Here is a 22,877-nt window from a genome sequence, read left to right as displayed (position 1 = left end):
AAAGTCACTGCAGACCCAAAGAGTAACCAACAACAAGATTTACTGCAAAGAGCAAAACAACAAAGCTTCCACAGTGCGGAAAAGGACCCCATCAGGTTGCCATGTCTTGCTCAGGCAGCCTGCTTTTATTCTCTTATCTGGCCCCACCCACATCCTGCTAATTGGTCCATTTTACAGAGAGCCAATTGGTCTGTTTTACAGAGAGCTGATTGGTCCGTTTTGACAAGGTGCTGATTGGTGCGTTTACAATCCCTGAGCTAGACGCAAAAGTTCTCCAAGTCCCCACTAGATTAACTAGACACAGAGTGTCGATCGGTGTATTTACAAACCCTGAGCTAGACACAGAGTACTGATTGGTGCATTTACAAACCTTGAGCTAGATACAGAGTGCCAACTGGTGCATTCACAATCCCTTAGCTAGACATAAAGGTTCTCCAAGTCCCCACCAGAGTAGCTAGATACAGTGCCGATTGGTGCATTCACAAACCCTGAGCTAGACACAGGGTGCTGATTGGTGTGTTTACAAACCTTGAGCTAGATACAGAGTGCTGATTGGTGTGTTTACAATCCCTTAGCTAGACATAAAGATTCTCAAAGTCCCCACCAGACTCAGGAGCCCAGCTGGCTTCACCCAGTGGATCCCGCACCAGGGCCGCAGGTGGAGCTGCCTGCCAGTCCCGTACCATGCGCCCGCACTCCTCAGCCCTTGGGCGGTCCATGGGACTGGGTGTGGTGGAGCAGGGGGCGGCGCTCGTCGGGGAGGCTCAGGCATGGCGGGTTGCAGGTCCCCAGCCCTGCCCCATGGGGAGGCAGCTAAGGCCCAGCAAGAAATCGAGCACAGGAGCTGCTGGCCCAGGTGCTAAGCCCCTCACTGCCTGGGGCGGTGGGGCCGGCCTGCTGCTCCCAGTGCAGGACCTGCCGAGCCCACGCCCACCTGGAACTGGCGCTGGCCCACAAGCGCCACGTGCAGCCCAGGTTCCCATCCACGCCTCTCCCTCCACACCTCCCCACAAGCTGAGGGAGCCAGCTCCAGCCTTGGCCAGCCCAGAAAGGGGCTCCCACAGTGCAGCAGCGGGCTGAAGGGCTCCTCAAGCGTGGCCAGAGTGGGCGCCAAGGACGAGGAGGCGCCGAGAGTGAGCGATGGCTGCAAGGGCTGCCAGCACTCTGTCACCTCTCACTTCTACTATGTGAGGACACAGCAAGAAGGTGCTATCTATGAACCAGAAAGTTTTCTCCAGACATGGTATCTGCCTTGATTTTAGACTTCCCAGCCTCCAGAACTATGAGAAATAAATTTTTCTGTTTATAAGCTACCCAGTCTATAGTATTTGTTGTTTTTGTTTTTCTGAGATGGAGTCTCGCTCTTGTCGCTCAGGCTGGAGTGTAATGGCATGATCTCGGCTCACTGCAACCTCCACTTCCCAGGTTCAAGCAATTCTCCTGCCTCAGCCTCCCAAGTAGCTGGGATTACAGGCACCCATCACCACGACCTGCTGATTTTTGTATTTTTAGTAGAGATGGGGTTTCACCTTGTTGGCCAGGCTGGTCTCAAACTCCTGACCTCAGATCCACCCGCTTCAGCCTCCCAAAGTGCTGGGATTACAGGTGTGAGCCACCGTGCCTGGCCTCAGTCTACGGTATTTTGTTATAGCAGCCAAAACAGACTAAGGCACCTGAAGAGAAGAAATTTCAGCAGGAGGCCGTGAAAACTGTCAGCCTGGGAAACAGCCAAAGAACCCACACAAACACCCCCAGGAGACAGTCTGCCTTTTTTTTTGGAGACAAGAGTCTCACTCTGTCGCCAGGCTGGAGTACAGTGGTGCGATCTCGACTCACTGCAACCTCCACCTCCTGGGTTCAAGGGATTCTCCCGCCTCAACCTCCTGAATAGCTGAAGTTACAGGTACCCGCCATCATGCCCGGCTACTTTTTGTAGACATGGGGTTTCACTATGTTGAACTCCTGACTTCAGGTGATCCACCCGTCTTGGCCTCCCAAAGTGCTGGGATTACAGGCGTGAGCCACTGCGCCTGGCTTCGGAATTGCATCTTAATCTCTGTGGCAGCTGCTATTTTGTTTTCTAAGTTCATGAGCACAGGTGGCTGCCTATATCTTTGTCCTCCACTCAAGCAGGAACAATTCAGGAAGCAGACTTCACCCAATGCTGCAAATTGGCCCCGTTATCATTGACCCTGACAGAATTTCAGGAGTGGCAGGCCACTCCAAACTGCAAAAGTACAGGTTGCTTGTAATTGCCAGGAGGAAAGAAAATATCCAGCTTCTTCCTGGTGCAATCATGGCCATAGGAGGAAGGAATAGTAGGAAACAGAGCAAAGGAACAAAGTTCAAAATCTGACTTTCCACTTGGAATTTCTCTCACTAATCTTAAAATCAAATATAAAGCTTAAATTGTAAATTTAGCGGCATTTCCCTCTCAGTACCCTTTCCATTTTCCCACAGGTAAGTTTTGCCTAAAGAAGAGGGTCAGGCCTGGCCGTGCGTGGTGGCTCACGCCTGTAATCCCAGCACTTTGGGAGGCCGAGGCGGGCATATCATGAGGTCAGGAGATCGAGACCATCCTGGCTAACACAGTGAAACCCCGTCTCTACTAAAAATACAAACAAATTAGCCGGGTGTGGTGGTGGGCACCTGTAGTCCCAGCTACTGGGGAGGCTGAGGCAGGAGAATGGCATGATACTGGGAGGCGGGGCTTGCAGTGAGCTGAGATCGTGCCACCGCACTCCAGCCTGGGTGACAGAGCCAGACTTCATCTCAAAAAAAAAAAAAAAAAAAAGAAGAGGGTCATGCCTAACTTGGCTCACAAAAGACTATTTATGCAAAAGGAACATGAAGAAGCAATGGATAATCAGCACATGAGTAAATTCCAGAATAAGCCCATGGATGGGGACATGTGTCTAGAGGACCGATCACACCTACAACGTACAGAACAAGTTCTGGCCGGGTGCAGGGGATCCCACCTGGAATTCCAGCACTTTGGAGGCAAAGGCGGGTGGATCACTTGAGCTTGGGAGTTCGAGACCAGCCTAGGCAACGTGGGGATGTGGGGGGTGGGGGGGTATCTCTACCAAAAATTTAAAAAGTAGACATTGTGGTGGCAATGCACCTGTCATCCCAGCTACTGGGGAGATCGAGGTGGGAGGATCGCATGAGCCCGGTGAGCCATGATTATTACACTCCTGCACTCCAGCCTGGGGGATAAAGCGAGAGCCCCGTCTCAGAAAATAATAAAAATAAACTAAGTAAAATAAAGAGTAAAAGTTCTTACTTGCGTCATAAAGTAGAGGCAGTTTGTATCAAGATAAAGTGTGTGCTTACTGAAAAGAACTCGTGCCCACCCTCTACCCACATACATTTTCTCTTGTCCTCTTCACTCTTGTAGGAATACAGCATCTCCATCAGGTGATTAGGAAGCAGCTTGTGCAGGTTGGACAGCATCTCAAAGGTGTGGCACAAAACTTCTGGCTGGGCATAGTTTTTCGGCTTCTTGCACTTGTCAAGGAGTGAAAATTTCATCATGCTGGAGCTGCTGCTGGCTGTTCTCATGATGCTGGTTGTATCACAGAGAAGAACAAACTGAGAACATGAGGAGTGGAGGGGTGTGCAGTTGTTCTCCTGGGAAGCTTTCCTCCATCTCCAAAATGAAGTGGAACCGGCTTTCTGATCTCTTATTGCCTGGCATTCTGAGAGTCACAATGGCCCAGGTATTGGTCCGGAACCCTGCGTGTTCATCCTACATTTTCAGAGCAGAGAAAACCAGCCCATTGAAAATATCCTGCCAAGTCATTCGGGGATTTGTAGCAGAAACTCCAGTCTTGTGTCTGGACATGGACCATTTCTAGGGAAAACTGAGAGCTTTGCTAAAAGGAAGAGGGGAAAGCGGGGGCGCACATATTCAGTGATATTTTCCCATCTGGTACTTTGTAGAAGCCTTGCTCCCAGTATGTACCTAATTAAGGCTCCACAGACCTACGAGGCCCCGAGAGAGTGGTTACATCAGTGCAGTCCCCAGCAGAACCGAGGAAAGAGCTTCATCGTCCACGACTGAGGAAATGCCCAGATTAACACAGGTAAGAAGCCAAACTGCTTCTTACGTTCTTATCCAAACCAATACCAAGAAAACAAAGTAAACAAATGCTCAACCGGCGCTTTCCCAGTAAGACGCCATTCTTCATTGCAGACCAAAACGCAGAGAACAATAGAAGTATTAAATAATCTTAAAACACCACACTTGATAGCACAGTCCAGAGCAAGACAGAAGCTGCCAAGAACTACTGTCAGATTTGGAACAAAAATGCAAATAATAGAGTTTGTTACAGCTACTTTTAGATCTCAGCATGCTCTACCAGGAGCCAGGTTCCCCATAATTGCCCTACTCTTCATGAACCAGCTAGAGAACCACACTGCAGGCTGGTGAGAAGCAGAGAAGGCGTGTGAGCCTAGTGCGCTATGGCAAATCTGGGAGCGTGGGCCAGCTTTTCACCAACCTTAAAAACCTTTGGCCAAGACTACTAAAGCATCATGATTATACCATATGATACATTAGTGGCCAGAGCGGCAGATATAAAATTCCATTCATATATGCATATATATACATAGATTTTTTTTTTTTTTTTTGAGACAGAGTTTTGCTCTTGTTGCCCAGGCAGGAGTGTAATGGCGTGATCTCAGCTCACCGCAACCTCTGCCTCTCTGGTTCAAGCGATTCTCCTGCCTTGCCCTCCTGAGTAGCTGGGAGTACAGGCATGCGCCACCACGCCCAGCTAATTTTGTATTTTTAGTAGAGACAAGGTTTCTCCATGTTGGTCAGGCTGGTCTTGAACTCCCGACCTCAGGTGAGTCGCCCACCTAGGCCTCCCAAAGTGCTGGGTTTACAGGTGTGAGCCACCTCGCCCGGCTTTCTTTCTTTTCTCTTTTTTCGTTTTTTCCCTTCCTTCCCTTCCTTCTTTTCTTTTTTCTTTCTTTTTGAGACAGAATTTTGCTCTGTGGCCCAGGCTGCAGTGCAGCTCACTGTAGCCTCGACCTCCTGGGCTCAAGCAATCTTCCCACCTCAGCCTCACAAGTGCATCACTACGCCCAGCTAATTTTTGTTATTTGTCTTTTGTAGAGACAGGGTCTCGCTATGTTGCCCTGGCTGGTCTCAAACTCCTGACCTCAAGCAATCCTCTCACCTCAGCCTCCCAGAGTGTTGTGAGTACAAGTGCAAGCCACTATCTCTGGCCTATTCCTTTTCTTAACTTTCAACTTGCAAACTCAAAAAGTAAAACTTAAAAAAAAAATACTTTAAATGCAAGTACATATTGAAAATATGTTATATAACAAGAACTACTTGAATTCAATGTGATTCTCATAATTTTACAGGTGTTTTTGGTGGGGAGAAGAGGGTAGAATATTCTGGCAGCCGGAAGACATATCCCCGGCTTCTTTCTTCCAAGCAAAGTTGAGTGCATTCCTCTAAACCTTCATTTATATAAATAGTAAAGAACAAACCATGTTTTAAGCCATTCAACATGCCAAGGAAGTGATCTACTAAAACGTAATTCTTTACACTTCATGAAAATTGACTCATATGTTCTTAGTCATTGCTCTCTATAGCAGCTGATGGAATGTTTATAGTTATCTGATGCATGCTGACCTTGGTTGAAATCTGAAGTAGGTCACAATTATTAAATTTTGTTTTTAAATAAACTATGAGATGGATATATATTTTTACATATTTTATATATATATATATATTTTACAATGAATAACACTTCTAGGAATCAATCTTATTCATTTTCTCTAATTATAGTGTGATTAAAGAACACTGTTTAGGATGGGAGAGACCCCTCATGAATGACGCCTAGCAAATATTCTGCTGCTAACCAGCTGTGTGATCTTGATCTGAGCCAATCAGGTCTCAGCCCATGGTGCTAATATTCTTGGATGGAACAAATGCTTTCATTTTGTATTTTGTTTTGTATTCCTCTTATTTCCAATTCTATTATTCAGTGGCTAATATATTTACCTTTTCAAAACTGGGCTTCTAACATATTATTATTTTCTCCCAAGTTTTTTCTTGTTGTGATGAGAGCTGCTATGCCGGGCCAGCAGCCCACGTAGGTGCTAGCAGTGCATTATTAACTAAATTGATCCCACAGCGCAGCAGCTGCATGAATCTGGGTTGTTTTTCTAGTTAGGCTGATCTTTCATTCACGACTTTAAGGTAAACGCAATTCCTTTTTCTGTTCCTAAGAGGGTTTCTGTGTCTCCTGAATACCTTCTTCTTCCCCCTCGCCATGGTGGGTGTGACAAGATCAGCTTGCTTCCAGAAGGCAAGGTGTTCAGTAATGTTCAAAGAGAGAAGATTATCTCCAAGTTTCTTAAGGAAAGCATTCTAAAGAAAGTGTTCCGTTCACAACAAATGAGGTGGGAGGGGTCTGACGACCAGAAAGGGACTTCTAGTTACACCTTTCCTGGCACCAGAAAGTAAATTCTGACACTGAAACTTTAACCAAAATTTAAAGTGAATTTGTGATATAAGGCTAGGAAAACACAGTTACAGAGTATAGGTGTCTGAAAAATAGAAAGGCTTATGAAGCAATTCAAATTGCAGAAATCAAGTCAAATCAAAATAAAGGAGAAAATATATGATTGAGAATTTATTCAGAAGCACTAGCCGCAACATATGCAGATGTGAAATCCAGTAACTGATGTGTTTATTTTGCTTCTTTTTGGAACTATGTTAATATACATCACTATCACACATTCCAGGAATAAATAGTTTTTAAACAATATTTCTTATCTATTTGCAACAAAACAATGGTCTCCCAAATAGGACATTGCTATGGGAGCAGAGTGTTAAAGGCTAATTTTTAAAACTTCAAATTAGAAATATCTGCATATATATTTCTTAAAAAGGAATTATACAAACACAAGAAAGTATATTTAAGATGAATGCTCATAGAATTCTAAATCAGGATAAATTAGCCACTACTGAAAGACAAAGCAGTTCTCAAAAAGGAAAAACAAAAATAAGACCAGATCACTAAACCATATGCTAAATACAAATTGCCCATAATTGAAATGAAATGTTTCCCACTGACTTAGCATCTTATTTGAGAACAAAAATGCATATTATTAATTAGAAAATAATGTCCTAACTTTCAGAAAATGTTACATAATTATATTGAAAAGATTCTGCTGTAGGCTGGGCACAGTGGCTCACAGCTGTAATCCTAGCACTTTGAGAGGCTGACACGGGTGGACCACCTGAGGTCAGGAGTTTGAGACCAGCCTGACCAATATGGTGAAACCCCGTCTCTACTACAAATACAAAAAAATTAGCTAAGCATGGTTGCATGCACCTGTAGTCCCAGCAACTTGGGAGGCTGAGACAGAAGTACCTGAACCCAGGAGGCGGAGGTTGCAGTGAGCTGAGATTGCACCATTGCACTCCACCCTGGGCAACAGAGTGGGACTCTGTCTCAAAAAAAAAAAAAAGAAAGAAAAGAAAAGAAAAAAAAGAAAAGAAAGAAAGGAAAGAAAAAGATTCTGCTGTAGGTCACCAGCCATGACCTTGGCAATTCTAAAGGGAAAAACAAAGGAAGATGAGGACAAATGCATGGGTAATATAAAAAGTTGAAAGATACTGAAGGAGGTAGACTGAAATAGAAGCCTTTTCCCTCCAGAATAATTAGAAACTAAGTAATGTTGCTACTGACATATCTTTGCATAATTCAGGACAATGAAAAGGAATGTTATCTCAAGGTGCTTTCCAAAGTAGTTACGTGGTAGTCAGTGTCATGGCCTTTGTTAAGGAGGAGAAACTGAGGTGGGCAGCGAGCTGTGCTTACTGGACCTACTAAGTGACTGGCTCAAGGCTTGCCTTTGTTTCCTTAGCCTGCCTCCCTCGTAATTAACGTTAAGAGCTTGCTAAATGCCTGACATAGCATCTGCCTCATCCTACAGTGTTTATGAAACAATGGTTTCACTCGGGATCAGCTAAAGAGGTGCAGATTTAAAGTAAGGCAAGCTGAGGCTACCACTAAAATCTGAATCCTGGGCATGGCCATGAGATGGCTGGAGGTGTAGGGGCCAAGGGCTTGGCCCTCTGAAGATTTGCTGAAAAATCAAAATTAGCCAGGCACGGTGGCATGCGCCTGTAGTCCCAGCAACTTGGGAGGCTGAGACAGGAGAAGTACTCAAGTACAAAAGGCAGAGTAATTGGGAGATCGAGACCATCCTGGCTAACACGGTGACACCCCATCTCTACTAAAAAATACAAAAAATTAGCCGGGCGTGGTGGCGGGCGCCTGTAGTCCCAGCTACTCAGGAGGCTGAGGCAGGAGAATGGCGTGAACCCGGGAGGCGGAGCTTGCAGTGAGCCGAGATTGCGCCACTGCACTCAAGCCTGGGCAGCAGAGCGAGACTCCGTCTCAAAAAAAAAAAAAAAAAAAAAAAAGAATTTGGGTTTCCTTCTTTAGGCATTAGGAGGCAGGTCTGTATTTTAGAGCAGCAGTATGGAAAACAGCCGAAGGAGGAGAGGGCCTAGAAAGGAAACCTCCACGGAGCCTGCAAGGAATGAGGCCTGCACAAATCTTGTTCATTCACTTACATCGATTGTGCTTCTACGACTGTGCTTCTGCTATGTGCCCAGCACAGTTTTAAAGGGTTGGGGATACAGAAATGAACTAGACAGGCAAGGCCCCGGCCCACATGGAGTTTGATATTCTACTGAGGAGAGACAGACAATACAAAAACAAACAAGTGAACAGCAAGATTATGAGGAGTACAAAGAAGTAAATAAAAACGGGGTGTCATGAAATAGAGTAAGGTAGGTGGTAGGTGGGAAGAGCTTCTTTAAAGGGAAGGTCTTTCTGAGGAGAAAATGGAAATGCAGAGGAAAGAGTGAGGAGTCAGGGATCAAAGAACCCGAGAAACCCTCGACATTGTGTTCAACAGGTGGTATATAAGTGCATTTTTATGGGGAGATTCTCAAAGAGGCATGGCCGTGATCTCATCCCCCCAATGATGTTTAGTATTCATTTGCTGTACTTACATACATAATTAATTTTGTTTTAAATTTTTCTCTATATCAAAAGGTGGGGGAGATAGCCATGTACATATATCAACTAGATATAGAGATATTCTTCCCCCACCCCTCCACTTATTTCATGGAGCTGTAATAAGAGATATGCATTTAGGGGTACAAAATTGGGCTCTGTGATTTAAATGTATCCTCTACATGAAAAAAGAAAAAAATCATCTTTTGTTTTTCCTATTGAAAGGCCGACGAGGGACCTGAAACTGACCGGATGGGCTTGGTGTCAACAAGGATGCCTCTTCTTCTATGTTATAGACATAACTTTACATGTATCAATGCGTATATATTTTAGCTTAGTCTGGACTACGTACCGGGCGGTGCTCCTGGCTTGATGTGAGCAGGCGGTGGGAGTGGAGGCGCGTGGGCCAGGCCCCGGGGCCCAGAGGCCTACTGGCCATCTCGCGGAGAGCTCAGCCTGGAGAGGCCCGGGGAAGGCCCGGGGAGGGTCAAGGAAGCCCGAGGAGGCCCAGGAAGGCCCAAGAAGGTCGAGGACGCCTGGGGGAAAGTCCGCGAAGGCCCGAGAAGGCCCGGGAGCTCAGGCTTTCCCGCGAGGCCCCGGGGCGGCCCCTCCAGGCCAGGATGGCCGAGTGGGCTGCGCAGCCCCGGAGCGGGGGGGACCGCGCGGGGCGCAGGGACAGGGCCTGAGGCTTGTTGTCCTCCCCTGGCGGCGTCGTGCGTCCCGCGGGCCCGGCGGCCGGGTGACCCCCGAGAGGCTCCGCGCCTGGGCGGCCGGCGGCGACCCCGCGGCCCGCGAATACCGGTGGACCTTGTGGAACGCGGGGCCTCCCCCGGGCGCCCCCGCTCTCTGGTAGTTGCCGGGAGACCCGGCCGGTGGGGAAGCCCGCGGAGTCGCAGCCCCGGCCTCGGCAGGTCTCTCTGGGCCCCGCCTGGGCCGTGGGCCCGACTCCCACTCCTGCGCCGGCCCCCGGGCTTCGCAGGCCCTGCACTGCCCACCCTGCTGCGCTCGAGGCCGCCAGCAGCCGGCCGCCCTCTTTGTTCCCCAGCTGCAGGAAGCAGAGGCAGAGGGGGCGCCCTCCAAGCCGTCAGCCACGCACGCGGAGGCGCTCGGGCCTCTGGGCGGGGCGCTGGGAGAGGACGCCGGGGAGGACACGTGGACCTTCGGCGCGGTGGAGTAACAGCCCCGGCCCCGGGGGATCCCGCAGCCCCCTCCTGCTACCCCTGGAACTGGGCTTCCCACCCAGTCCTGCCACAGCTCAGGAGGAAAAGGGGATTCCTCTTCACGGGGGCCTTGCAGATCTCTTGAGACACGCGCCTTCACGCACTCTGGCCCCTAAAGCCCCTGTCCCCCAACTCGCAGTCCCCAAGGCGTCCTTTGTCCCCAGGGCCGTCCTTCAGGTGCGGTGGCCTTTTCCGGGAGCTGGATGCCCTCCTCCTTGACACACACCCGGTGGCCCCAGGCAGCGCCACCTGCTCAGCAACCGCCTTCCTCCTGCATTCAGACCCAGTGTCTGGCATGCACACACCCCGTGGACCAATACCGGTGTTGGCTGAAAACCTACCTAAACTAAATCTCCTATTTCTTCATACACTTTTCTGTAGGAGACAATCAATTGTAAACGATTAGCAGATAGACCGATTACTGCGGTGGCTTTAATTGTGATTCTTGGCCGGGCACAGTGGATCACGCCTGTAATCCCAGCACTTTGGGAGGCTGAGGCGGGTAGATCACGAGGTCAGGAGACCAGCCTGGCCAACATGGTGAAACCCCATCTCTATTAAAAATATAAAAATTAGCTGGGCGTAGTGGTGCTCACCTGTAATCCCAGCTGCTCGGAGGGCTTAGGCAGGAGAATCGCTTGAACCCGGGAGGCGGAGGTTGCAGTGAGCCAAGATTGTGCCACTGCACTCCAGTCTGGGCAACAAGCCAGACTCTGTCTCAAGAAAAAAAAAATGTGATTCTTTCCAGATAGGCATACCTTAATCCAGTGACTGTTTTGCTTGTTACCTTAGAGTTCTCTAATTCTTTTACCTTAAACGGCAGTGGGTTAAAACCTTTTAGGTACCTTGATTGATTGGTGCAGAAAATATTGTTTGGTCCTGGGGGCATTTTCTTGTCTCCGAAATATGCACGGGGTGCTTGCCTGGCCTAGTTGTAAGGGTTCAACCCTGCTTTCAAATGGAGCAATTGTTTTGAATGATTAAAAGGAGACTTTGTGCCCGTTTTCTAAGTTCTGGATAATTCACCATAGTTTGTTCCAATGTGTATTTCATCTTCTTAGCTGATATTTGCTTTCTCACCTCTGATCTCAATTTCCTAATCTTCTGTTGTGAGATCTGCCAGTTTGCTGTTGTCTGTGCTCCTTTTGAGTCAGGCTTGCCCCTTGTTTCTGGTTGGTTTCGTATTGTCACCCCCCACCCTGCTCTCCTAGCCCCTCTCTTCTGCTTTCTAAGCATTCTCTTACCTCCTTTAGGTGGGAAATCAAAACTCCCACTTTCTTTCTTTTTTATAAATGTTGACCCTTACCCATAAATGTGCCTGTCCCACAATCTGTATAGGATTTTAAGGAAACAGAGCAACAGCTACAACAAAATGGGGAGAAGAAATGAGAACTGTGGTAACAGCCTACGTGTGTCAAACATCTCTCAGGAGGTATGGCAGGTGCTGTTGAACTTGAGTGTTTAGGCAGCGGCTCCTGTTGCTAAGACATAACTCCCATGGAGTTTTCATGCAGTGATGCCCTTGCTGCTTTTGCATCGTGGGCAGTTTATCCTGTGTTTTCCTTTTGGCACATTTGGAACAGCAAATGGAAATTTTCTATTTCTTTTAACAAAGGGAAAATTAGCCAGCTCTTCTCCAAATGTCAAACATTTCTAATTGCAGTTTGGCTTTGTTAAAGGTGCTACCTTGTTATCAACAAGGCAGTGCTCACTTCTTTTGTTTTCACACACACACCCTTTGTGAAAAATATTGGTAAGGCAGGTGGGATATCACAAAGCATAATCAAGTCCCAACTCCTAAGAAATTTGCAAACTGTCAGACTTCATGTTTAGTTAATGAGCCTTCTTTACCAGTTGATCAATTTGGTTATGTTAAATTTTTTTGTTGTTTTTGGTTTTTTGTTTGTTTGTTTTGGAGACGAGACTTAGTCTTCCTCTGTCTCCCAGGCTGGAGTGCTGTGGCACGATCTCGGCTCACTGCAACCTCCACCTCCCAGGTTCAAGCCACTCTCCTGCCTCAGCCTCCTGAGTAGCTGGGACTACACGCATGTGCCACCATGCCTGGCTAATTTTTGTATTTTTAGTAGAGACATGTTGGCCAGGCTGGTCTCGAACTCCTGACCTCAAGTGATCCACCTGCCTTGGCTCCCCAAAGTGCTGAGATTACAGGTGTGAGCTACCATGCCTGGCCTGGTTACATTAATTTTATTTTATAATTGCAACAACACAGTTTTATCAACTGAGGGTATTTGTCTCACATGTGCATTTCATACAAGAGTACCAGGATTATACAGCTGAAAAAAGCTTAAAAATCCACCAGACATCGTAAAAAGGTTTGAAGGGGCACATCTCACGCATGAACATAAAAACTCAGTCATCATGCTGTGAACTACAAAAGGATCTTTAAAATACAAATAACCGGGCCTCAACCTCATTCTTTTTTTTTTTCTTTTTTTTGAGATGGAGTCTCACTCTGTCACCCAGGTTGGAGTGCAGTGGGGCTATCATGGCTCACTGCAACTTCTGCCTCTTGGGTTCAAGCGATTCTCTTGCCTCAGCCTCCCCAGTAGCTGGGATTACAGGCGCCCACCACCACGCCCAGCTAATTTTTGTATTTTTAAAAAGTAGAAGTGGGGTTTCGATATGTTGGCCAGGCTGGTCTAGAACTCCTGACTTGAGGTGATCTGCCCGCCTCGGTCTCCCAAAATGCTGGGATTACTGCCACTTGAGCCACCGCGCCCAGCCCCTCACCCTCATTCTTTAAAATCAGGATTTGTAGTATTTTTTTGCAACTATTATTTTTAAAAAGCTCCCCAGGTGGTTCTCATGTAGAGATTAGCCCTTGTACATATCATGCCAGAGAGCAGAGAATTAATTTTATTAATTATATTTTTCATAAATCTATAGAGAAAGATAATCTGCAGCCTCCCTTCCAATGTTCAACTACCCTTCCTATCAGGAGATATCTCTTTGTGGATAAATTAAATCCTCATGCTGTATTGAAGCTTATTTCTCTCTGTTCCTCCTTAGTGAAGAGATTGTATCTGATAATACCTAACATTTCATTTGCTTAGAGTTTAATTTACAATGCTTTTTTGAGACAGAAAACAAGTGGGTTCATTCCTAAAAAGTTACTTTCTTATAAACGAATCATCTCTTCACTTTCTGTTTTCCAGAATAAATTGTTATAATCTTCTACACACCTCCCACATTTTCCCCCAGAGCACTCTGCACAATGTCTGGAACATAAATACTCAGTTGTTATTAGTACATTTCCCTTTTTATTTTTGGCTTTCTTTCTTTCTTTTTTTTTTTTTGAGACGGAGTCTCGCTCTGTCGCCCAGGCTGGAGTGCAGTGGCGCAATCTCGGCTCACTGCAAGCTCCGCCTCCCGGGTTCACGCCATTCTCCTGCCTCAGCCTCCTGAGTAGCTGGGACTACAGGCGCCCACCACCATGCCCGGCTAATTTTTTTTTGTATTTTTAGTAGAGACGGGGTTTCACCGTGGTCTCGATCTCCTGACCTCGTGATCCGCCCGCCTCGGCCTCCCAAAGTGCTGGGATTACAAGCGTGAGCCACCGCGCCCGGCCTTTGTTTTCGGCTTTCTTTTGAATATTTCCTAAGTGTTTCTCCACATCTGGAAGCCAGAATGAGTAGTGGGGCTGGTTAGTGTTGAATATAATATGAGGGTTAGAGACTTCCTGTGGTTGATGGAAAGATTTTTACAGGCTTTTATTTTTTTAATTTTGTGTATTTATTTATGTATTTATTTTGAGACAGAGTCTCACTCTGTGGCCCAGGCTGGAGTGCAGTGTCGTGATTGCAGCTCAGTGCAACCTCCACCTCCTGGGTTCAAGCGATTCACCTGCCTCAGCCTCCCAAGTAGCTGGGATTACAGGTGTGTGCCACCACACCCAGCTGATTTTTGTATTTTTATTGGAGACAGGGTTTCACCATGTTGGCCAGGCTGGTCTCAAACTCCAGACCTCAGGTGATCCTGACCTGCCCTGGCCTCCCAAAGTGCTGGGATTACAGGCATAAGCCACCACACCCGGCCTTTTATAGACTTTTAGATCTGATACTCAGCTATAGAAAGTTTGATTAATGCACCATTGTGTTCCAGAGGCACACTGAACAGGACATTTTATTAAATTTTAAAAATCAATTTTGAAAACCTGTGTTATTATATTTAACAAAATGTGAATGAAACCACAAATTATTGTAAAAGCCTTTCTAATTCCTCAACAATAGGTGTTATCAAGCTGATAAGGGCTTGGTTACAATAAAATTGCTTTTTCCTCAAAGATGCTGATGAGTTCTTTATAATGAGGGGTGAGACTCATGAAGCTTTGTGCCTTTTGTCATACTTTACCCAAAGAACATGTGGAATTATTGAGCTTTTTATGTTTTCTTAATGTTAAGTTTATCCTAAAACAAATATTGTTTTAGAACTTATCTCACTGGAATTTGGATTCAGAAGTACCCGTTCCTGAAAATAGAAACCTCCCAGCTGGAAGGGATGGAGCAGCAGGTGGTAAGAAATCCTAGATGTGTATACTTACAGTGAAAGAATCACTCGTATTAAAAGGGGTCTGTTTTGAATGTAATCAGTTTTATGTAACTATTAATTGTCATTTTTTATACACATTTCAGGCAAAATCAACAAGGTAAGGATAAATGTTTGGTTTTAAAGTATTCATAAAACATACTATTTTAAAATTATAAGTATGTTTTTTTGTTTGTTTGTTTGTTTTTGCTGGTAATGTACTACAAGAAGTAGAATTTATTCCAAGAATACAAAGATTTTTGTACATCAGAAAATTAACAGAACTTTTCTAATTAGAAAAAAATTTTAAACCACATTATTATATGTTGAAAAAGTATTTTATAAAATGGTACAACAATTAAAAACATCATTAAGGCCAGGTGTGGTGGCTCATGCCTGTAATCCCGGCACTTTGGGAGGCTGAGGTGGGCGGATCACAAGGTCAGCAGTTTGAGACCAGCCTGGCCAATATGGTGAAACCCTGTCTCTACAAAAAAAAAAATTTTTATGGCTGATAAGTATGTTCTTTAAAAAAAATTTTCTTCCTGAAAGTTCAACTTTAAATTTCATTTCTGTAGAGTTCTTTACACAAATCAAAGTCAAATATTTTACAGAGTTTCAAATTGGTTATTAAATGAATATTTTGTCATATTAAGTATTTTTCAGTATAACAATTCTATAAATGAAAATTGAGTATAGTATTTTTTAGTCATTGCCAAACGGGAAGTAGTCCTGTCCTTTAAAATGTCTTGAAGCAGGCTAGGTGCAGTGGCTCACGCCTGTAATCCCAGCACTTTAGGAGGCTGAGGCAAGTGGATCACTTGAGGTCAGGAGTTTGAGACCAGCCTGGGCAATATGGTGAAACCCCATCTCTACCAAAAATACAAAAAAATTAGCCAGGCATAGTGGCACATGCCTGTAGTCCCAGCTACTCGAGAGGATGAGCTCAGCAGGAGAATCGCCTGAGCCCAGGAAACGGAGGTTTCAGTGAGCCGAGATCGTGCCTCTGTCCTCCAGCCTTGGCGACAGAACGTGAGCCTGTCTCAACAACAACAAAATGTCTTGAAGCAGTTGAAATGACGGATATCTTGTTCTGAAGTAGTGGAAAATTAATCTTTTTGTTTATCCTTTTTGATCAAAACATAAAACATTTAACTGCAAAATAAAGACAAGCTTAATGATATTCAAGTCTTATTAGTTGACAGTTTAGCTGGTATTTATAATAAATAGGTTATACTAATTTCTGCTGAAATCAGTAAAAACAAATGATTTCTTTGTATATAAACAAAGTGTCATTCAATTTTACCATATATTCCTTGATCAGAACAAGAACTATACATTGTTAGAACAAGAATAGGGAACAGAGATATATTATGTTTAAAAGTCTTCTGCTGCCTTATAGAACTATTTGGAAATTCCAGTGGAGCAACTGATGCTAGAACCTAATTTGTCGGTGCATAGTCAAAAAAGTACACAGGTGGGATTTTATTCATCATACCCTTAAAATAATATATTTTTAAAATATACACTTTGGGAGGCCGAGGCGGGTGGATCACGAGGTCAGAAGATCAAGACCATCCTGGCTAACACGGTGAAACCCCATCTCTACTAAAAATACAAAAAATTAGCCAGATGCGGTGGCGGGAGCCTGTAGTCCCAGCTACTTGGGAGGCTGAGGCAGGAGAATGGTGCGAACCCGGGAGGCAGAGCTTGCAGTGAGCCAAGATAGTGCCACTGCACTCCAGCCTGGGCAAAAGAGCGAGACTCCTTCTCAAAAAAAAAAAAAAAAAAAAAGTATATATATATATATATATATGCAGCCACTAAACTATTACCCATTATTTTTCTGTCATTAGAATAGTAAACAAGGGATTTTTAAATTATGGAATTGTCCTCTTAATGAAGGAAGTACCATAGAGAAGAGGTAAGCAAATAGTTATGTTGTAACACCCTAAATTACTGAAATAAATTTAAATACACATGAGATAACTATCTGAAATACAAGGACCATGAACAACCAGAAGAAAATAGTATTCTGTGGGAATAGTGGGCAATTATAGAAATCCACCCTAAAACAGGAATTGGCTGCAGATACCACGAGACAATTAGAATAGGGAGGAGTCAAGAGTTGACTACGTTCTGACATGAAGGTTTTAGATGGATAAAGTATGGACTTCCCGTTGAAAGCAAAAGGAAGTGTAATAGGAAAGTAGTATTGCATTCCAGGGACTATGTTAATTCCTTATACGTAGTAATTCATTTAACTCACAACCAACCATATAAGGAAGGTAGTTATCATCATCCCTGTTTTACAGATGAGGACACTGAGGCATGGTGAGAAGTTAAGTAACTTGCTCAAAGTCACACAATATTAATGAAAGGTAGAACCAGGATATGAAAGTAGCCTGGTTCAGGCTCATAGACATTATAGTATATCGCCTCTCAGACCTTACCCGAGGTGTTTTTTGTTTTGTTTTTGTTTTTGTTTTGAGATGGAGTTTTGCTCCTGTTGCCCAGGCTGGAGTGCAAAGATGTGATCTTGGCTCACCGCAACCTCTGCCTCCTGAGTTCAAGCAATTCTCCTGCCTCAGCCTCCCGAGTCACTGGGATTACAGGCATGCGCCACCACGCCCGGCTGATTTTGTATTTTTAGTAGAGACGGGCTTTCTCCATGTTGGTCAGGCTAGTCTCAAACTCCCGACCTCAGGTGATCCACCCACCTTGGCCTCCCAAAGTTCTGGGATTACAGGTGTGAGCCACCATGCCAGGCCACTTTTTTTTTTTTTTAATATTTTTTAAGTTCTGGGATACATGTGCAGAACTTGCAGGTTTGTTACATAGGTATACACGTGCCATGGTGGTTTGCTGCACCCAACCTTACCTGAGTTTTAATTCTTTTTTGTGTGTGTGTGACAAAGTTTCATTCTTGTTGCCCAGGCTGGAGTGCAATGGCATGATCTGAGCTCACTGCAACCGCTGCCTCCCAGGTTCAAGCAATTCTTTGCCTCAGCTGCCCGAGTAGCTAGAATTACAGGCGCCCACCACCACGCCTAGCTAATTCTTGTATTTTTAGTAGAGACGGGGTTTACCATCTTGGCCAGGCTGGGCTTGAACTCCTGACCTCGTGATTCACCCACCTCAGCCTCCCAAAGTGCTGGGATTACAGGCGTGAGCCACTGTGCCTGGCCCCTGAATTTTAATTCTTATTTTTTGATTCTTAAACTTTATCGTGCATTAGGACTAGCTAGAAGGCTTCTTAGAAACACAGGTTACTAGTATTTGGAAATGAATGCTTTTTGAGGTCTGCTTTGTGGAACTTTTACATAGTATCTTAGCTGATGGATCCTAAGTTTCCTGGCTCTTTTGTGTAGTTTAGCAGGATAGTGGTTCACTTGATATCAGCCATCTCCTAGTCAGAGAATTTTACCTCTGTGAGGCCTGGGATAAAGTTCACTTTATGTTAAAATTCAAGGGGGAAATAAAGTTCTATGGCAGTTGTGGTGACTGATGACCTAAAGGAATATTGGTGCTGATGGGGATAAGAAAGGCTATTTTTATGAGAAAAAAACCTCAGCTGAGAAAAAGTATTTCAAGATAAGTGGTCAAATGAAGTGAACTGAATTTTATCACAGTAGCAGAGGAGCGAACAAATGGAGGCAGTAGAATGCAGGGCTTAGGACCAGGGGCATGGGACTCCACCACATGGAGTTCCAGCTCTCCCACTTCCTAGATGTGTGCCCTTAGCTACCCTACACCCCCGTTCCCTTATCTGCAAAAGGTGGAAAATAAAAGTGCCTATCTCATGAGGTTGTGAGGACTAAACAGAACAATGTGTTTGACAGGCATTTGCTGTTAATGTTGGGTAGGTTTAATAATGTTGCAGAGATGGAAGTTTGGTATCAATGAAATATTTTTCTCCTCAATATACCATCAACAAGTAAAAAGAATAAAAGTAATGATAACTTAGTGTTTAACATTTTGCAAAGCATATTCATATAAATTCTCTTGCTTCTCAGACTACCTCCAAGGTAGGAATTATCATTTCCATTTTGCTCACTCACTGGTAGCAAAGGGGTTCAAACCTAGGCCCTCCCTTTCCAGATTTCACACTCTTCATACTACATGTACGTGTCTATTAACAGTTGTAGATTTAAAGTGATTTTCCTGTGGTTTTTCAAAGGCAAAGCAGTATACCTAGTATTTAGCTAAATTAGTATTTTTTTCTTTTTCTTTTTTTTTGCAACAGGGTCTCTCTCATTCTGTCACCCAGGCTGGGGTGTAGTGGTGCAGTCATGGCTTACTGCAGCCTCAACCTCTGAGGCTGAAGCAATCTTCCCAACTCAGCCTCTGGAGGAGCAGGGACTACAGGCGCATGCCTCCATGCCCAGCTAATTTTTTGTAGAGATGAATTTTGCCATGTTGCTCAGGCTGGTCTCAGAATCCCAGGCACAAGCAACCCACCTGCCTTGGCCTCCCAAAGTGTTGGGATTACAGGTGTGAGCCACTGTGCCTGGCCTCAAAAGTATTTTTCAAAACTTTTCCAGATTACTTTGTTATCTTTAATGTCAACTGGCTTAAAAAGACACAAGAGGATATCAAGACTATATGTCAACTAATGCATCAAATCTTTCAATCTCAGTATTCCTAGTTATCTTTAAAAAACAAAAACGAACTAGAAACTCAGTATTCTATGGCTTTTTTGTAGTTTTCATTTTAACATAATACCTAGAATTACTCCTAAAATAGAAGAGCATCATTGTATGAAAATTACTAGGGACTATATCTGGGATAATTTTTGATATTGTTTGCTCCCTTTTTTGTTACAGTAATTTTTAAAAACCACAGTGGCTAACATAGAAGGCTTTTTAAAGTAACCTAATTACATTCTTTGAGTTTCCTTTTATCTAATTCTAGATCAATAAACATTTCACTTTAATTTCAGTTTGAGTTAGATATCCTCATTTTCAAACATAATAATTGCAGGTACACTATAAGCAAACATATAGTTAGCCACTTTTAACCTTTTGTCTATTCACAGCCACAGTTAGCCATTTCAGGTATCATAATCTAGTCACCTGTGCTTGCACAAAGGGATGCCCAGTTAATATTGTAATCTATATTTTTAAAAATTTATGCAGTTGTATATTAGAGCATTTTTGGAAACTAACATATTTCTGTTACAGGTAGCTAGATACACATATGCCATTGGAAACTAAACATTAACCAATCTTTGATAAAGGGTACTTAACCGTATCATTTTAATAGCATTTTAATTCTAGTCAATAAACCATTCATTCATTAAATTATTTTTTAAAGGGAATTCAAAACATCTTCAGTGGAAACTGGCTTTAATGTAATCAATAATCCTATAAGGGTCTTCACTATGAACCACCCATTAACAATTGCTTCAGTTGATAAGCAAGTTGGTCCTTACCCTGGACTGCCAATGCCATTAGGTCTCTGCTGGCCCTATGCTGATGGAGACTTCTTTAAGAACAGAAATGAGATTCATATTAGTTCCTGTTCAACTATAGAAAACAACAATGGTGAAACATTACGTGCTCCAAATTGGAATTTGAAACATAGAAACAGCAGTGTGGAAGAAAATTTAACAGATGAAAGTGACTTATCAGAAAATGAGAAAGCAAATGACACTTTACTCAGCCATTTTAAAAAGGTGGACCTGAACTTGAAGCCAGAAACAACAAAAAATGTTGAGGAACCTTTCACCGAGGAGCCAAATGAAGTATTTCCATATCCTGATTTTCTCCCTCCTCCTTTCAGTACTCTAGACTTGCACAGTTTAGCCCTCTCCAAATCTGACAATTGGAAAGCGACAGTGGAACCTGCAGAAACCTCTGTTGAACACTTGGTAACTCGTTTACTGGAACTAGAACGATTACAACACATGACTATTCAAAAAGACAGGCCAAGACTACAAACGACTTTCTGTACTTCAGCAGGTACTGAACGACCCTCTTCCTCCAAAGCTACACCAAAAGTGAGACAGCCGAAACTTTGTGACTCCTTGAGTCTTCAGATACCTGGTGTAGATAAAAGTCAAGAAAAAAGTAAAAACAACTCTGGTTCTTGTAAGCTTGAGCAAAATGCTTTAAAACAGAATTGGAGCAATGCTGACAAATATAAATGGAATTCTAGACCACCGTCTCTAAAAAGTTCTTGCACCACAAAACAATTGATTGAAACTTATGATAAGAATCCCAAAAGTTCTATTTTAAATCCATGCCAAGAACTCTCATCCAAGCCTACTATTGGCCAAACAACTCAATCACTGGTTAAAATGGTCTCCACAAGATGTCTGCCATCGAGGTCTCCAGTGCCGGTTTCACTTATACTTCTGTCTTTTCCCGAAAATCAGAAGGAAGAAATCAAGGCACCGAAGAGAAACTATGGGAACAAAAAGAAACTTTACCGACAAAATATAGTGTTGAATAGACCATTCTCTATTCAGAGGCTAAACTGTTTGTCGCCTTCCCTTATTGCTAAGTGCTGCTCACCCATTGAACAAAAATAACTCTTTTCTTTCATACATCTCAATGTGAACAGATCTATTCTAAGAAGCCCAACTAAGATGTGGTTAGTTATTCCAAGACACAGGTACTATTAACAGTCCCCAAAATCACCAAACAGTTGCTTGATGTGATATGGAGTGGAACTTGTGAAAAGCACCGTCTATATATAAACCCACAGGCTTCTATACTGACCTATTTCACAATCTTTTACATGTTGTGTTTCAAATAAATGGTTCACTTAGTAGACCATTCTATTCAAAAGGCTATTCTTTTTTCAGTGATTGTTTTCCAGTATAATTCCATCAATAAATGGTATAATTGACTTATTGCAGCTGTAGTTCTTGTTATATAGTCATAAGAGTTGATTTTTTAAAGTCTTTCCCACTCTGGTATCTCTTTTTTTTTTTCCTGTGCCCTCATCTCCACAGATCTATCATTTTGACCTATCCTTTGGGCATTTACTTGGCCCTTAAAAGCTAAAGAAGTTGTTGTTCTGCTAAATTAATGTACAAGATCCTCTAGATCCTCCTAGCTCCTCCCAAATCTTTAGAAATTTTCTATGTCCCAGGCCTTTCTTTGTCATATACATGAAAGATAGTTCTCTTTGGGGCCCAACTACAGGTTTAGGCATGAAATAACCCTCTTCCACTCAGATCCAGTATTTTCTAAATGTTGAAGGAAAAATTGCGTGAGATCACTGTCCACAGAGCAGCCAAAATGTCATGTTACTAGAGTTTTTTCCAAGGCTCTGCACTGCTGGAAGTCTTAAGGCTGGTTAGTTGAAATTCATTCAGCCAACACATAATTCAACTAGTGAAAAAGGAAAACTACATGACTGACAAACTTTACTGCCCCTAAGAATCAAGGAAACAAATAGAGTCCTAGCTTCTATTGCAGGCCCTCTGAAACACAATCTTTGGAAGTGGGCCCCATGGACACACATCATAAACAAATATTCCAGGTGATTTTAATGCAGGTGGTTCTTGGATCACACTTTGACAGATGTAAGGGAAAGGACTGATGTAACATACATAAATCAGAGGTTCAGATATTTTGGAATATACTGTGTTTGGGTTTTAAGTGGATGGTTGGTGAATTCAAATTAATTTTTCTAAAAATTAAAAAAACACACGATTAAAACTTCAACCATTATCCAAAGGTACCAAATGAAAAGTAAAAGGCGGCTGGGCATGGTGGCTCACGCCTGTAATCCCAGCACTTTGGGAAGCTCAGGCGGGTGGATCACGAGGTCAGGAGTTCGAGACCAGCCTGGCCAAGATGGTGAAACCCTGTCTCTACTAAAAATACAAAAATTAGCTGGGCGTGGTGGCGGGTGCCTGTAATCCCAGTTACTCTGGAGGCTGAGACAGAGAATTGCTTGAACCCAGGAGGTGGAGGTTGCAGTGAGCCAACATTGCCCATAGCCTGGGCAACAGAGCAAAACTCCATCTCAAAAAAAAAAAAAAAAAAAAGCCTTTCCCCCCCGTAACCCCACACACAAAGACAGCCACTAAATT

At 43.8% G+C, this 22,877-nt stretch overlaps 2 protein-coding genes and 1 pseudogene across 16 annotated transcripts in view; 1 reads left to right on the top strand and 2 right to left on the bottom strand.

The window, feature by feature from the left end:
• Positions 1-9,861, bottom strand: part of LOC116460379 (testis expressed protein 56) — a 179,595-nt gene extending 169,734 nt beyond the window's left edge. For 6 of the 8 annotated variants that reach the window (XM_058432654.1, XM_058432652.1, XM_058432653.1 and 3 more), the window contains exons 1-2: positions 9,415-9,800; positions 3,372-3,751 (exon numbers count right to left, since the gene is read on the bottom strand). In XM_058432654.1, coding sequence (XP_058288637.1) covers positions 3,372-3,564 — 193 coding nt within the window. In that variant the 5' untranslated portion in view covers positions 3,565-3,751; positions 9,415-9,800. Of the gene's footprint in view, positions 1-3,371; positions 3,752-9,414 lie in introns of all 8 variants that reach the window. The other 2 variants (XM_058432658.1, XM_032141509.2) reach the window with 2 other exon arrangements.
• Positions 3,751-21,527, top strand: FAM217A (family with sequence similarity 217 member A). 8 transcript variants are annotated; one of them, XM_058432642.1, is made up of 6 exons: positions 9,998-10,230; positions 10,664-10,796; positions 11,621-11,714; positions 14,731-14,815; positions 16,684-16,751; positions 20,144-21,527. In XM_058432642.1, the coding sequence occupies exons 3-6, from the start codon at positions 11,668-11,670 to the stop codon at positions 21,360-21,362; spliced, it is 1,419 nt and encodes a 472-aa protein (XP_058288625.1). In that variant the 5' UTR covers positions 9,998-10,230; positions 10,664-10,796; positions 11,621-11,667; the 3' UTR covers positions 21,363-21,527. The 8 variants fall into 8 exon arrangements, with proteins under 8 accessions (XP_058288629.1, XP_058288631.1, XP_058288630.1 ...); XM_032141502.2 differs by lacking the exons at positions 9,998-10,230; positions 10,664-10,796 and adding exons at positions 14,935-14,948; positions 16,230-16,304 and having other exon boundaries at positions 11,655-11,714; XM_058432646.1 differs by lacking the exons at positions 9,998-10,230; positions 10,664-10,796; positions 11,621-11,714 and adding exons at positions 3,751-4,088; positions 5,126-5,208.
• LOC116460551 (small nucleolar RNA U13) lies at positions 12,597-12,683 on the bottom strand (annotated as a pseudogene).
• Positions 21,528-22,877: the final 1,350 nt, after the last annotated feature.

Source organism: Hylobates moloch, unplaced genomic scaffold, assembly GCF_009828535.3.
Source record: "Hylobates moloch isolate HMO894 unplaced genomic scaffold, HMol_V3 SCAFFOLD_20, whole genome shotgun sequence".
NCBI lineage: Eukaryota > Metazoa > Chordata > Mammalia > Primates > Hylobatidae > Hylobates > Hylobates moloch.
This window is presented reverse-complemented; position numbering and strand designations above follow the sequence as displayed.